The 17558-nt window shown below is 33.9% G+C and overlaps 1 protein-coding gene across 2 annotated transcripts in view; it reads right to left on the bottom strand.

Annotated features, from left to right (window-relative positions):
• The window catches only part of jvl (javelin-like), an 85037-nt gene extending 68456 nt beyond the window's left edge, over window positions 1-16581 (bottom strand). For both annotated transcript variants that reach the window (XM_090120712.1, XM_090101364.1), the window contains exon 1: window positions 16238-16581. In XM_090120712.1, coding sequence (XP_089976838.1) covers window positions 16238-16300 — 63 coding nt within the window. In that variant the 5' untranslated portion in view covers window positions 16301-16581. The remainder of the gene's footprint in view (window positions 1-16237) is intronic.
• Window positions 16582-17558: the final 977 nt, after the last annotated feature.

Here is a 17558-nt window from a genome sequence, read left to right as displayed (position 1 = left end):
AATTTAAGACATTTGCCTGCCCATAAGTTGGCCCTTTAAACAAAAGAACCGCTTTCAAACAGAAAGTAGCGGAAAGCCATTATCATGTAACGCCCCATAACCACAACGCGATTTCGATAGGTCGCCGCACTCAGATCGATGACGCTCTCGTAGACCATAAATACGATCGCTCTGATAACGCTTTCTCCGATATGTCGAAGGTGAAAAAATTACATATTGATCACATAATAAATATAAAAAACACGGTGAGAGTATATACATTAAAATGCCTACGTTGATCTTTTTAAGTTTCTAGCATCCGTTTGTAGAAGGTTACCGATAGAGTCATTGGATAACGGAGTGGCCTACTCTCTAACAATTGTATTCATTGACTTTTAATTGTATTAACTTTTTAAATTAATATTTTTACAGCATAATATTTTTACAGCAGTTTACGCGATGCTCAACCATTCCACGTCAATTATTTTTAATTAAACTGAATATCATGCACGTGTATCTATTGTACATTTAGAAAATTAAATACAGTAGCACCTCGTTAAGTCGAACCTCGATAAGTCAAAAACCTCCAAATCTCGAAAAAATGTCTTGTTCCCTTCCCTTCAAACCCGAAAACCTCCGTAACTTGAAATTTTGGCCCTCTGTTAGTCGAAATAATCACCGAGTCCCTCCAAGCCATTTTGGTACATATTTTCACTCTATAACTCAAAAAATTAAATTTGACCTCTGTATCTCGAACATGGCAACATTTTATTTTACAATCTTTATAACTTGATCATTTGGACTTTAACAACTTGCCGACAGTGCAGTACACTATAATTGTTTCTTAGAAAACATTTTAGGAGTATGCGATAATAAATTTATGACTCACGTAAACACGTGTTTGCATTAAGTAGGTATCTGATGACGAAATTATCGATTCAGTAACTCAGAAAACCGATACTAATGATAAAGATGACATAGAAGACGTGAATAGTACATGCGCTCCATGCGTTTCCATCAAAGAGGCAAGAACCGCATTGAATACCTTACGAAATTTTATAGAGCAAACCAGTATCTCTGAAGAAGAAGAATTTTCTGTTCTTTATAAGTAGATTAGACAATGCTAGAGAACAACCAAATTATATAAAGCAAAAAAAAATACTGACTTTTTAATGCCATATTTTTTATTTTTTTAAATGATTTGAAATAATGTTGATTTATAATAAATAAAAACATGTTTGTCACCTCTGCAAGTTGAATTTTAATGTACTTTACCTCTCTAACTCAAAATTTATAAGAATAAACCTCAAACTCTTTATGTCGAATCAAAATCCGCCTAAGTCGAAATCCTCCTTAAGTTGAAAACTCTATAACTCGAATTTTTTGGCGTCTCCCTTGATATTCGACTTATAGAGGTGCTACTGTACTACGTTTTTTCGCTGTGCTCATAACGCAATCTACTGAATTAGTTTTGATAAACAAGATACATATATGGGTATCTAGCCATTAACACTGATGATTTTATCTTCCACTGAGTACGATCGTCCGACGTCTTCGATAAGTGCTAGAAACATTTTAGTGTTCGCAACCAACCATTAAACGAATAACAGGTAGCAGCAGGATCTTGTTACGATCAATTGGCCTTTTCTGGATAATAGTGGTAGAATGCTCAGAGGCTCCACCGTTCGGATAAGGACAACTCACATTACGTCATCGTGGAAAAGATTTCACATACAATTTTACTTATAACTTAATCACGATAAATCGCCGATCGGATGATTACATATAATAAACTCCGAAGTGAAATTGTACCGGAAGATTGGCAAGAAAACGACAGTGATTTAGTTAATTCGAAAGGCGGACTTAAACGCCGTACATGGTTAATAAGTGTTTATGTGGGCGTGTGTTATGCAAATTGCACACCAAACAATGACTCGTTTTCTTAAGAGTAAAAATTCGTAGGCGTTAGAAATTCCTACGCTTAATGTATGAAAAGCTTTAGAAGTTACCTTAAAGAGTATTAACAAAAACTTCCAAAATCAATCCCATGAAATGAGAAACAATATTTCATAACAAGCTGTTAATAAAATTATAGAAAGTGAGATCAGAAAGTGATAAATGCATACAAATTGATTAAGCCGATTCAAAGACAATGAGTTGGCCAATGAATTCTGATATAATGTCACCAGCGATAACATCAGATTTATCTCTCTGAGTTAGCGGAGCCTCGTGAAGAATTGTGTTCACTCGTGTGCACGTCGTTAAATTGAATTACATTCGGCTGTAGAACGATAATGAATAATGAAAGTTCTCATGCTTTTGATAATAAATACGGTACCTGATTAGTAACTGTCTATTTTGAATAGGAATAATTTTTCTTGCAACTTGACTTACGGGAATAAAATCTAGGTACATTGAAAAATATTGCTGAAGTCAGTGAAACGAAATCTCTATTCGCATCTATATAAAACACTTGACTAGGTATAACTAACTTAAGTAATTCATGACTTATATAAATCTATGCAAATGAAATCGTAATTTATGAAAAGTACCAATTCAAAAGACGATATTTCGATTGATTACCAATTTCAAAACGTATTATTTTCATCTTCGCTCCAAATACATAATATTTCACAAGTTCAAACGTAACACTGCAATGTCTAGAACCGCAAAACGTAGCGCAGACTTTCAAGTTTCAACCGATCCGTTTAGTATTAGACCAGAACGAAATTATTTTTGAACTATAACCAATTTCAACTTTTGATACGTAAAGATGTGCAGTCAGACGTTTTCTCTACCCTCATTAATTTCTATAATTTCTGCATGTCATTGTTAAATTTGTAATAACTAGTATATGACTAAGATTTTGCTTGCATTGCTTATTATTAAAATGATAGTGCATTTTGTGGATTTGCAAATTAAATTAAAGTTTATTTTTAATTGACGAACGTTCAAAAATTTATCCATCCCATTAAATAAATATATATTTCCTTATAACATATTTTAACAGCCTTAGGGAAGATAAGAAAAGAAGTAAATATTACTTTAAATAAATTTGCCGTCGCATCGCCGCGGCCGACGTCGTTCGAGCGGGGGCACACGATGCGTTGCGGCGGCGGTGCGGCGCCGGAGCGGTATCGCTGCGTCGTCTTACATAGAAATATCTGTGGCATGTCACACGATGCGCTCCGGCGCCGCACCGGACTTGTAACCACCAAGACGAGGCGGGGAGGGGTGAATGCGGTGCGACGTCGGAGCGGCACCGCTCAGTTGTTTTGCGTCACAAGGAAGGACACGCTGTGCAACGCTGCTACGACGCCGCTGCGACATAAAAACGTTACGGCGCCGCACCGCTCGTGTGCCCACTGACACGGTGAAATCTTAGCGGTGCGGCGCCGCAACGCATCGTGTGCCCGCGCCCTTCGTGTTTTGTTACCATGTAAAAAAATCTTCTTCAGTTCCTCAAGTTCTAGAAAAGCTTTATACAATACAAGCTTTAAGGTACTGACAGACGTGCTCAAAAAAAGCATGCTAATAAGCTTGCTTAAAATTAGCATGCTCTGCAAACTGTTCACATTTGCCAGAAATTAGCATGCTTGATTTAAAGCATACTCCTAAAAAGGCATGCTCAAAGCAAACGTACGGACAGACGTGCTATTTAGCACCAGGCTCTCGGCCAAAATGGATGTACAAGTATATAGTGAAAGTGCTATCCGTACAAAACTTAATAAAATAATCATATTGCTTGCAACGGAATTGTGTAAGAACATTTTGGTGAAAAATAAAAATGATAACATATTGCGGTTTAATTTTAATTAATTACATTAATTAATTGCACAAAACAGTCGTCAGCCGCAGATCGGGACAAAATGGTCAATAGCATGCTTATAAGCAAAAATGTTCAGACGTGCTCGGAGCTCGCCCCCCACCTGCCCGCGCCTCAGGTAGCATGCTCGAAAATCAAACGTCGTTTGATTTTTGAGCACGCTCTTAAAAAGCATGCTCATTACTAGCAACTAGTGTACACACGTGCTACTAATGAGCACTTGCTCAATAAAAGCATGCTTTCGTGCTAGTAATGAGCACGTGTGTCCGTAGCTTTAAACAACATAATGGACAATTTCACAGGAATGTAAAACCTTGTTCATATTTAATTCTAGGTAATGAAGCGATCATAATATCATCATAAACTTTTACCAAAAAGTTAGAAGTAGAATTGATTCGCTTGTGCCTCTGACGAATTCGAAACGAAGTTTATTTTATTGTAACAAACACCAAGTCTCGCAGTTTGACCTACATTTGTACCTATTAGAGTGGTTTGTTTTGCGTGTTCACCGAGGGTTTGTCGTTTGCTGGGTGTGTACAAGCAGACAACCTTCCAGCGAATATATATATAGGTTAACTGAATATTTGACAGCAACCGTACCTACCTACCGTTGTATATATTTATCCAATTACTGAACTTTCAAATATTTGATCCTGTTTTCTTTCAATCTATTCCATAGTTATTACTGATTTATTCTCTGTCGAAAGTATACCGACCACCATTAAAGATTTCAATTAAGTGTTTATAGTTACCGGTCTGTCTTGCTGTTTGTTCTTCCGAGTAATAAGCTGAGCTTCGACAGGATGTAAAACAACTTATGGCATCATTAATATCGATAACGCCAACTAAGCCCGCAATACAAGAACCACAAGTGTGATAGGACTTTCCATTTAATTGCTGTATATGTATAGAAAACAAGGCATTTATTTATCTTTGAATGAATTTATTCGCAATATCGTAAATGCATCGTTCGAGGCGTACAGGAAACAATGGTTATGCAGGCGTGATTTACAATAACTTTTCCTCAGTCGTTTAGACGAATGTAATTTATTCAAAAGACTCTTATAAGCAAACCTATGTTATATAAGAAATATAGCTAACATTGCATTGCATGTGTAGAGAATATGATTATTGATAAATGCTGTGAAATCCAAAAGAACGCCTGCTGTAATTCAGTTTCGCAAAGCGGATTAAATAAGCGTATAGCGGTATTAAAACAATAAGATGAAGGAAGTATTCATCTGTTACCGCAAAACAAATAATACCGAGGTAACGACGCAATAATGAAACAATGAATCGAATTACATCGGATATCATATTAAAAACCGCTACATAAAATACACCTCGATGCATATTGGTTACGCCACTCAAGTTCAAGTTACAAGCTACAGATAATCTAGATAAGAAAAATGGAACGTTCTAGATCTAGGCGTTTGATCTGTTAGCAATCGGTGATGTTTACCACTTGCGTCTTGGTTACGTACTAAATACGGAATTAATATTAAGATAAAGTGCGATATTTAATGGTAAACCTAGACACCGGGTACGTAAAAAGTATAAAATTTTAATTGATACTAAATTTCTTTATGTGAAATAAATTGTCAGCGTGATTCTTAAACACTTTTTCATTTTTCCAAGAAATATTTTTCACTCCCTATTAGGCTTTTGGGATTTCCAATTTCATTGACAGATTTTTACACCGTTTTCACTTTTCATATTGGCCCTCTGTTATGACGAAACCGTAGCAATCTTGTCAGTGCTATAACAAGTATTCGTGAGCCATGTGATAAAATCGTTCCGACTTCATCGAGAGCATCTACGCGAGCGCGTGATAACATCGATATATCGAGATACGTTAAGAGATTATGCAATTACTGTTACTACTGGACGATTGAACGTTCGAACGTCTTTCATTTATTGATCCATTTCGTACCTAGTATATCTTACTCGAAGTTAACTATTGTTAATATTCTTGGTAGTAGAGTAGGTAATATAGAGAAATGCATCATGAAATTCGGTAGAAAAAGAAACGATTTATGAGCAAAATGTAGAAATATAAACGTTTGTGTATGTTCACATGACTCTTCAGTGAAATTGCACAGATAAATTAATGTTATTGATTCTAGTGGCGATTATAGGTAATAATATTTTGGATTTTTAACTAATCTAATAAAAGTTGATTGACTGACTTTCATTAGACACAGAATGTACAAAGGAAAACCAAAAATATTGGACCTATGCTAGTAGTAGGTACATAATATTTTCAGAAGAAGGTATTATTACTGATTTACTGACTAGACGACCGGAAAGCACGAAAGACGGGAGTGTGAGAGGTCTCAAAAACGTTGCTACAAAGGGCGTCATTTGTAAGGCTGCTTCCTCCTCATTGTCGCAGTTCACTCCCAGATTAACTGGAGACACGTAATCGAAAATCCTTACAATATACGCAGAATAGGATAGCAGTGTAGCCAACATTATTAAGCCTGAAGTGTAAATGTGATCCATTGTATCTACTAATGTGCAAAAATAAACTAGTCACAACCCGCGGCGTCACTTGTGTCGTACCTGAGCAAATAGTAGGCGATATGCTAATCTATACAATAATCGATCACTGTGCCAAACTCCATACGATCAGTTTTTTTTTTTCGTGAAAAAGTAACAAACATAACTCCATACTTACTAACTTTTGTATTTATAACAGTAAGGTAGCAGCTAATGGCTGCAATTTAATATTGATATTGTCGAAGACACTATGTCCTAACTAAACATTCCCATTATGTCTAACTGAAAGCATGTGCAGCTTTTGCCATGCAAACCGACACGCCCACACTCCGCACCTATTATCACGTTGTGTCACGAAACGTGGAGGTCGGGTCGCTAACTCAATATAATATAGTGGCCACGCGACCGATAACCAGACAATGAGGAGTGCTTATTGTGTGGTTCAAGAACCTCTTCATTCGAGTATTAAATAAGTTAAGTATCCAAAAGATCTAATGGAGTAAGAATAGGTTTCGTCTCACAGTGCACCAACTTGAGAACGTTAAAAAGAATAAAATTTACAACCGGACGACATAGGTAAATGTTTATTCTTCGTGTTTAGGAATAACATATTGTTATTTCTTCTCTTATTGTTATTTCAATTAAATGTCATAAATTAATTGATTAATTAACTAATGCAAATTACTTAACCTTTTTATGTAAAATCCAACTTTCTAGAGATTTCATTTTTATAGTTGTATAAAATAAGGAGGAAGTAGGCAGTAGTTATTTGGTAAGACTTGCGTGTCTATTGTCCATCCAATGCCGAGTTATATTATTAAGTCATTAGAACTGACTTAGGTTTTTAAATACATTTATAATTGCGGACAAGTTTTTTGAAACCTGCACCGCCTTCACAAATGTTTTCAAGTTGATGCAATCTGTGGGTGGAATAGGCACAAATCTACGAGCGTATATTAATTCCGAGGTCGGCCACGCGAAAATATGAAGGCTTTGATTTTTTTAACGCAAGTATAAATATTTGAACTGTACACATTGAGCTAAACAGCACAAGCAAAAACAATGTTAGTTACCTACATCATCTTATATATAAAATTCTCGTGTCACAATGTTAGTCTGCATACTCCTCCGAAACGGGTGGACCGATTCTCATGAAATTTTCTGTGCATATCGGGTACCTAAGTCTGAGAATCGGCCAACATCTATTTTTCATATGTACCACGGGCGAAGCCGGGGCGGACCGCTAGTTTTAAATAAATATATATACCTTGATCATTTAATAGACCACTCAAAAGTAATTAATTAAAAATAATGCTGACGTCAGAGGAATTCCCACCTGGCCAAACTAACGGAACCAAAATGTGATGTCACGGTACAGAACTTGTTTCTGCGCGATGGCCTTTTAGATACTTAATAATTACATTCCATATCGATGCTAAAATTATTTTCGAACATACAGCGATAAGTACAGACTTTACGCAAGGTGCAATTTTTCTAAATTATAGATGAAAATTGGCTAATAATTACCAACTAAGTGCAAATGTCGTAACAAGGTATGGAACTTTCAATAAATATTAGGTACTTTTAAGTAAGTACTGATCCTAGAACACTATGCAAGTACCTACTACAGTGAAACTTGGTTAAGTGGGACCTGGATAAGTGAGAAACCTCCATAACTGGAACTCATGCTGAGGTCCCAACACTTTGGCACTGAATTACCTCTGTTAGTGGGACGAGGTAAACCTCTATATCTGGGATTTGTTCTTTCGATTTATCATCATAATTACCTCTATAACTGAGACAGCGAGTAAATTTTATATGCATAAACCTCTGTAACTGAGATAACATTGTTTGTTTACTCATTCTTATTCAACCCACACATTCCACACGTAATTCCAAGTACGTAAGTACAAATTTTGAGCTTCAATTACCTTCAGTTTTAGTTTCGCTTTACTATCATAGAGATGTTTATTTGAAAAATGTCAAAATGAAAGCTACAATCGTTATCACCCCTCTGTAAATGAGACAGATATTTATTTATACCTGTATATCTGAGACACTGGGTAAGTGGAATACCTCTATAAGTGAAACGACATTGCAGGTCCCTTGATGTCTCACTTAACCAGGTTTCACTGTATAACGCAAATAGATTTTCCAATAAAATTGTTCGAAAGACTTTAAGGTTTTTAAACTTCAATGATTATGTTCGGAAATACATGTTGTGAGTTAGTCTCCAAGGGAAACTTGGTTGAATCTTTAAATCTAAAAGGCGAGACCGAGGTAGGCTGGTTACCTACTTGTCCACAGACTAAAAAGATCAGTAAAGCTGATAGAAGTATGCGTCTTCTCAAATGAACTACTAGCATTAATTTATTTACAATGCGTCAACAAAATAAACTATCACTATATATATGATTTCGAGAGTTTATCAGGGATGTTATTGTTATTATTTCATGAAATTTTTTAGAGATAATATGTAATGTAGTATTAAAAATTCATAAAATATTTTACGAAATTATAGCTAGAAGTTGTGTTGACGGACATGCGGTAAGAAATAAGAAGTTAAATTTGGTAGTTCGATTTCCATTTGCTAGTAGCCAGCTTAATAATAATAAAGGCATATTAGATAATTGAAATAACGAATAACTAGTCGGTATATGATGGCAAAAGTCGCGATGTCGATCGTCAGGTCGCAGAGGCGACGCAACTGGCGTGACGAGGAAATGCGGGTTACCGTTTAGAAATCCAATTTCGCTCATTCTGATAAATGCATAGAACATGTTCGTCCGGATATCTGACGGAAGCGTATTGATTGGGAATCTGACAAACAGTTTATGATTTATGCACATTTCGCTTTTATGTATTCTTCAACCACCTACTTTTTGTAAACATAATCATACTTTGAAAACGTGTAAGCAGGAAATAAAACAGTGAAGTTATATAACCAACATTAAACAATGTCGTTAAACAAAGTAGCCATAAATATAACAAAACCTTATAATCCGAAAGCAACAAACGAGCCATTAGAGAATCGCAGTCAGTTATTTGTCTGGTCGTTACTTAGTACAGTGAAACCTGGTTAAGTGAGACATCAAGGGACCTGCAATGTCGTTTCACTTATAGAGGTATTCCACTTACCCAGTGTCTCAGATATACAGGTATAAATAAATATCTGTCTCATTTACAGAGGGGTGATAACGATTGTAGCTTTCATTTTGACATTTTTCAAATAAACATCTCTATGATAGTAAAGCGAAACTAAAACTGAAGGTAATTGAAGCTCAAAATTTGTACTTACGTACTTGGAATTACGTGTGGAATGTGTGGGTTGAATAAGAATGAGTAAACAAACAATGTTATCTCAGTTACAGAGGTTTATGCATATAAAATTTACTCGCTGTCTCAGTTATAGAGGTAATTATGATGATAAATCGAAAGAACAAATCCCAGATATAGAGGTTTACCTCGTCCCACTAACAGAGGTAATTCAGTGCCAAAGTGTTGGGACCTCAGCATGAGTTCCAGTTATGGAGGTTTCTCACTTATCCAGGTCCCACTTAACCAAGTTTCACTGTATATCCCTACTCTAATAACAAATAAATTACATATGAAATGCCCAGAGCAGGCCATTCAGTTATTCATACTGCGTGCTTATAATTTGTATGATTACAAAAGTTCCTAATACGCTGCCTCTACCAGAGGCAGCTACTTATTAGTAACTTTCTCTGCTTACCTAACAGGCCACCTGTTATTTTAAATACCATCATTTTATGAAAATTATGGTAACCAAGTCTGAGACTAATCATAAATGTATCTACATACATATACAATTAAATATTAATCGAATTGACAATTTGAACGAAAAATACAATGGGCTTAAAATTATTAATTTAATGACACTTAAAATGTCTATTGAAAACCTAATGAGGATGTAGTTAGTGTTGCCTCAAACATACGTTAATGTACTGAAAATCGTTTGTGGTGAAACCATACAATTTTAAGTGGTTCTTTGGATAATAGGAAGTCTATAACCGCATCAACAGCTTCTTATCTTATAAAGATATAATTTAGAGCTTCGTATATTGTATATATATAATATTTAGATTTGTTGAATTAACAAAACTATAAAGAATTAAATATTTTTTTGCCAATGGATGACCTAGTTAGACAAAAATCTAGTTGATAGCGATCAGGTCGGGTCAGATAAATGTAACGGATCTAAAAAATTCCACAATTTTTACTAATTCATGTTCAAATAATTTCAATAACTACACTATCTATTTGACAATCTATTTCGTGTCCTACCCTTCAGGCTGTATATACCTTTGACATGTAATGTCACCTCAAGGTCATAAGCAATAAGTCATTCCACATTAAGATACAAGTAAATAGGAATAGGTTAATTTGTTATTATTACCACATAGGTTTAGAATTGTTTTTATAGTCTGTATTTTTTCATTGACGTTAATTGAATGTCTGTTAAAAAATTACCTAGCTTTTAGACCGGACTCTCAGTGGAGTTTCGTTTGCAAAAATCGCGGACCTAAATCTGACTTCTGATATATATTGTATAGATCCCAGACATCCTATAGACAGATGTTGCCAACCAGTTTTGTGGTCCCCCTGCCCGCACCCCGGTAATTAAATATGGCATACAAAGAAAAAATAAAAATTTCCAAAACATGCCGTGTGGGGTATCAAATGAAAGAGATTATTGAGTAGATCACGAATATATAGCATATTATATACATTTCTTACACTTTCTCTAAGATTTTTTAGAAAATTTACGAAAATGGTCCATTTTTGAGTTAACTTTAAACCACTATAGATTGAAAACTCATGAATATATTTTTTAAATTATTATTTTAAATAATTAACAATAGTCCATTGTTTACGATTCAATATTTCGTACAGTGAAATAGTTGCATGGGGGAGTGGGGGGAGCATTCAAAGATGGTGAGTATATTTTCAAGTTCATATAGTATATAGTTATTTTCATCAAATCCACCACATACCTTCACTTATATTATATTACGAACTATTGAATCATAAACAATGGACTGTTGTTAATTATTTAAAATAATAATTTAAAAAATATATTCATGAGTTTTCAATCTATAGTGGTTTAAAGTTAACTCAAAAATGGACCATTTTCGTAAATTTTCTAAAAAATCTTAGAGAAAGTGTAAGAAATGTATATAGTATGCTATATATTCGTGATCTACTCAATAAGCTCTTTCATTTGATACCCCACACGGCATGTTTTGGAAATTTTTATTTTTTTCTTTGTATGCCATATTTAATTACCGGGGTGCGGGCAGGGGGACCACAAAACTGGTTGGCAACATCTGTCTATAGGATGTCTGGGATCTATACAATATATATTAGAAGTCAGATTTAGGTCCGCGATTTTTGCAAACGAACATCTCCTTGGAGCCTGCTCTATTTCACTCTTTTTCTGTATCAAGTTTGTTTTTGAGATTGACAGATTTAAGGTTGCAACAAGTGCGGTGCTATTTTGCTAAAATCAATAACAAATGTATAGCTAATACATAAATTAAAATCAGTGAATAAGTTAGCATATTATTTTCATCATGCCCACATATAGTAGGTAGTTATACCTACACTTCATCCACCTATATCTTGAAAGCTGATAAAAAAAGATTGTGGAACAACTATATTTATGCCATATTATCTGTAATCTTACGACACGAGTCTATAGTCTATACCGGATCAAATTTAACAATCACTCACACATACATTGCAAAAGCGACATTATAGATCGAATAGTCACATGAATTCTCACAAAAATTATTAAATGTTTGGAATATCGGCAATTAGTTAATGAATAACTTGTTACAATAATTGTAATAATTGTGAGAAATGAGCTACATACCTTCTTAGTCTTGCATATTTCGACATTATTTAAACTTAGAAACAAAAAATATATTGCTATAAATGGTACAAACTTCAGCTATCTGTGATAAAAGTTACTGGAGAGCTTGGCTTATTTTAACGCGGGAGATCCTCAGTATCAGACATAAAGAAAGAAGTAGTTAGATGTTATTCTTTTTTACATCTATTATCACATTCATCGTTGTCTTTCTTCACTTAGCGGAGACGAAGATAATTTACATAATACGTTATAGTATTACCTAAACGTATGAGCTTTTATCATTAAAATTATGAAGCATACAAATTAATGACATAAAAGAGAAAGCTATGTGAATTATACGTAAATTAAGCAAAAGATGGTCCGTAAAATTTTAAAACGTTTAATATTGTATTGCTTGAAATCAAGGCAGATATTTGAAATGTAATTGAAAAAAAATTCTATTAAACTTAAATTGCCTAGTGCCTACTCAATATAGGAACACAATAAAACCTAATTTAGCTAGTCATGCTCAAGTATCGGATTGATAACGTAACATAATAGCATTCGACACTAACTCACATTAGAGTAATTTCTTACGAAATTTTTTAAACGAATCGATTTGTATAAACGTACGTGACGAATTGGTTCGATAATAAAATCGATTACTTTATACCTCATACTACTTTCGAATACGTTATCTTTGATAATAATAGCTAACTGCTAAGCCGTTGTCCCCACGGAGGTTGTCCCTACACTAGTGAGGCAAAGCGACTCGGTACAATACGACGCAATGCGTTGTAGCCTGCAGGACTAGTATTTCAAATAGAAGCTAGTAGACAAATAAATATTATTATTAATTAAATACTGATTGAATGCCAAACATTTAAAAAGTTTTCAATTAGTTATGTATAGTCAAATCATTTCAAGAATCGAAATTCTATATTTTTTTGTGATGCATAGCAGGCAATACATGGGCATTGGGCAGTTCATCATACTGAAGATATTGAAATTTATTTATAATGGTCAATAAACACCAGCACATATATGTTTTATCCTCATCTACACTTTATGCTAAAATAACAACCTTATATTATAGAATGTCACGTACAGAAGTGTGGCGTCTTTGATTGGATTGCGACTAAATTGTAGCTCACTTAAAACAGTACCTGATGGCTGATACCAAAGATCGTGTGCACGCACGGTTTTCATTACTTTCATTTTCTGTTATTTAGACAATTTTTAATAGCTTACTTTTATGTTGTATATGTACATATTATGAAGTCTATAAAATTATCAATTTCGATTTTCATACAATGGTTATTTGTAACCAAATAATTTTATTCCATTGCAGTGTAAACTGTAAAGCCGTTATATTTTCCAATCATCATCACAACTTTGTGTAAGATTATATCGATTTATTTTTATAAAATATAGGAACTATTTAATTAATTATAAAAAGATCACAGACCTAGAACAAAGTTATTTTGAGTTAATTATATGACGCTTGATAAATACGACCTTCTCAGCTCGCTTCAACCATGTAAAATTAAATGTAGCATGATTAATTCAAACAGTAGGCAGGCATCGCATCAAAGACTGATTCTGTAGTTACGAAACATCACGTTATAGAAATAAGCGATCTCACGCAAGTGCCACCCCGCTCCTGGTACCCTATAAAACCAATAATTTTGCCTTGAACATGCAACCTTCGAAACTCGTAAGAAAATGCGCCTAAAATATATGGATAGTTATAATATGTTGCAAAGTATCACCCCAAATGTTTTTTTTTTCATTCGCGTTAATGCGAACTTAAACATTGTAACGCATTCCAATTCAATAACCCTGAAATATGAGTTACCTAGCAATTTTTTTTTTCATAGCGTAGGTACCACAAAAATGTCAAGGTTGTAAGGAGGTAGATATAATATTAATTAATAATACAAAACCGATACCCACGTAATATTAATTAGAATTTGGAATTCGATTTCGGTTTCGATGAAATGATATAAGTATTTTGTATCTTGCAACCTCTGCACAATGCATAATACAACCAGTTTCAAACAACAATCAATGCAAATGAAGTCGTGGATAAAATACACTCTCGATTCCCAATTCCGAGTCGGCACTAGCATTGTCTTACAGCTAATTTGTTGTATTTACGTAACAGGCAAGTTTAGGCCGACAACAATGAACAAATTTGTATTTAGAGCTATACATAAGTTTCTTATTTGGCGCTTTGTAGAAACGTGAGAGTAAAAAAAAAACAATTAATACATGATAATTGATAGAGTGATTATTTCGCACAAATTAAATTGTGTCAGATGCCTGCCCCACATCGCATTGTTTACGTGAGACCGAGACACTTATTGTTCATTGGAGTGAACTGTTGATAAAATAGAAAATGGGGAACAATGGATGTTATTTTTTAACTTCCCGCGTTCGAACACGGAATCGTTGTCGATTTTGCACTCTAAGCGCAAAATTCAATTATGTGGATTAGACAAAATAGGTTTTCTTTCTTATGTAGAAATTGCAGGCCCATTTTTAATATTATAGAAGATTTGATGCTCTCTACGTTATAGAATAGCAAACTATTAATTTAAGACAAAAAAGAAAAACATGAATATTCCCCATTGTCGAACAGACCGTGATACCACCTCAGAAATCGAATTTCTTCTATTTTTTCAGTGTTTTATTTATTTTATTCTAAACGCTTTATTGTGCTGCCATAAACATTTTAGTGTCATGTACCTTTAAGTCAAGGTATTTTATAATTCCATAAAAACCAAAAATTACAACTCAACAAAGACCACTTCCTATCAATGTCTACAATATTAAGCTAAATTCTAATTTCTTTAAATATATTTTTCTTATAACGTGATAAACCAATGAAGGTCTAACTTATTGGAGATCCTGCACTATCAAGGGCTATATTATCATGCTTTAGTATTTGTACTATGTCAATCTTTGTTATACTGACTCTTAATTAACCGTAAGACATTTTGTTTAATACTGACCAGTGGGCAGTGGCATCTTCAATTGTTTGGGCTTTTACCTTTTTTATTTAAGACATTCAGCAATAATGGACAATACAAATAGCTTAGTCCAAATAAATTTATATAATTCTTGTTTTAACGTTCTTTTTCTTCAATGTTTGTATACTATATACCCATACTATTTCGACACACATTTTGTGTGAATTTGGGGGATTATAGAGTCCTGCATAGAGATCTCTCTATAGTTTTGATTTTTTACTACACCATAAAACTAATTCATTCATAGATGTTCAATGTAAAGATTGTACTAAAATAGGAATTCAATAATTATAGAAAAGTAAGATTACAGTGGATATCAAAAATTTGCTCACTTTATATGGGACCCACATATATTGTTTGCAGGCAGATAAATGATGAAAAAAAATTCTTGTCGATCCAAATTTGTCTGATTCATATAAACAGGATTATTTATATGATTCAGCCAAATGTGGATTAGAAAATCATGAAACATAGACAATTTCATGATCTGGTGAAATTGTATTGTCCACGTCATCGTGAAATGCGACTATTTCAAGATGTAAATCAATTATTGTCCCGATAGTAGGTAATTACCACATCTCAGCTTAACATCAGGCGCAATTGTGGTCAAGCGCTTCCCTATCATCAATAAAAAAAAATATAAAAAAATTGATTTTACAATGAGGCATGTTACAAAAAAACAATTAAGACAGTAACAAGTTGTAAAACAACTTAGTTCATGCTTTGTTCTCTTTGATATAATATTCAAGTAAAACTGTTTTAGAAGTGTGAATTTATTATGATTCAAAAATATATAAAATTAAATAGTAGGTAGTACCTACATCAAAAAGATTCTGGTTGGAAAAATTTAGAGTGTTGTATGTCCTAAGTACCATAAGTATACTCTATGTATATTTTTAAAGGAAAGAGCAATGCTATTTGGACATTTATTCAAGACTTTTGAAACAAGGTTAAATATAATGCATCCGACTCTGCTAAACCTTAATCTGGCCATGTATTAATGTATTCAGAATCACTTACCACATTATAATTGAAGGCTGCGGCGCCTGGGGCGAAGTATTCTCTGTTGATCTTGTCACTCATTATATTAATATTATAACCACGATCGGTTCAAATCACTTGATTTTATTATTGTATACATTTTAGGAAATCCACACAACAGAATGAAATTTTTACACAGTTGACACTAGACCCCAAGGAGCGTCCGAAGTAACATCATATTTTGTTTACTAGATTATATTTTAAGCAGATCGCTAATATTTTATTTTCGACATTAATTTGAATTGAATAACGTGATAAAAGTTATAAGCAATTATTAACGATTGCTTTCATGTACTTTTTTATCAAACAGTTAGGTACTTTTTTCAATTATTTATACCTTATAGTCGATCTGTCAAAGATGTAAATTGTAAAGATTAAAAATTCACATTTGACATTCTACCTTGACACAGATTTTACGAATTGCCATACGTTGATAGTAAAGATTGAATTTAAGCGACAGATACAAAATAAACAACTATAAATTAATAATGTAAATTCAGTGCCTAAATTCAAGAAACATTAAACAGATATTCAGTCAATAATTGTTTCGGCGTTTTCGTTTAATATTCTCCCTTTTTGACTTTGTTGACAAGTAGAGTCTGGCCAGCCAAAGCTGAACCCAGTAAAAGGCGGCAAATTTAAAAAATATGGACCTGGTAACATCGGCTTTAGTAGGGAAAAAACATTTTGATACTTTTGATATTCATAGAGGTGATCACAGTATATAGGTACATTAGGTACACAATACAGCAGGATTTAAGCGCGTCACACACGGTGAAGATACTATAATATTTTATGTTTAAGATTCTCTAATATAAAATATTACAGTATCTTAAGGTATCCGGTATCAGCGTTCTAACCATCATTTTTCTTTTTGTCATTACGTACTAAGACCCCTGTAGAACCGCCATCCTGTTACAAAATATGACCCGAAACACTGACACAAAAATCTTAACTTATAGTATCTTCACCGTGTGTGACGCGCTTTAAACGTTATTAAAGCAAATTATTTGAACAGTTTTCAACGTATCTCTGTCTACGGTTTTCAACAAAACTGACAACTATAATAACTATGCCGAAACGCCATGATGACATTCCTGTAGTGTGACCGCTACAAAAAACACACCAACATCCTCACGAGCGCGATCGCAGGTATAACGAGAGAGAGACGGACCGATCTCCCGTCTCATCTCGAGCGCTGCCACCAATAAGACGTTATCACGTATTCACGTAAACGTCTCGATCGTAAACCTACTTTACAAATCAACCAATTTTTTTAAATAAATGAAAATAAAACATA

Source organism: Colias eurytheme, chromosome 4 (assembly GCF_061535395.1).
Source record: "Colias eurytheme isolate Ceu_HAF_F1 chromosome 4, ilColEury1 Martin Lab GWU primary, whole genome shotgun sequence".
In the NCBI taxonomy this organism is placed as follows: Eukaryota; Metazoa; Arthropoda; class Insecta; order Lepidoptera; family Pieridae; genus Colias; species Colias eurytheme.
This window is presented reverse-complemented; position numbering and strand designations above follow the sequence as displayed.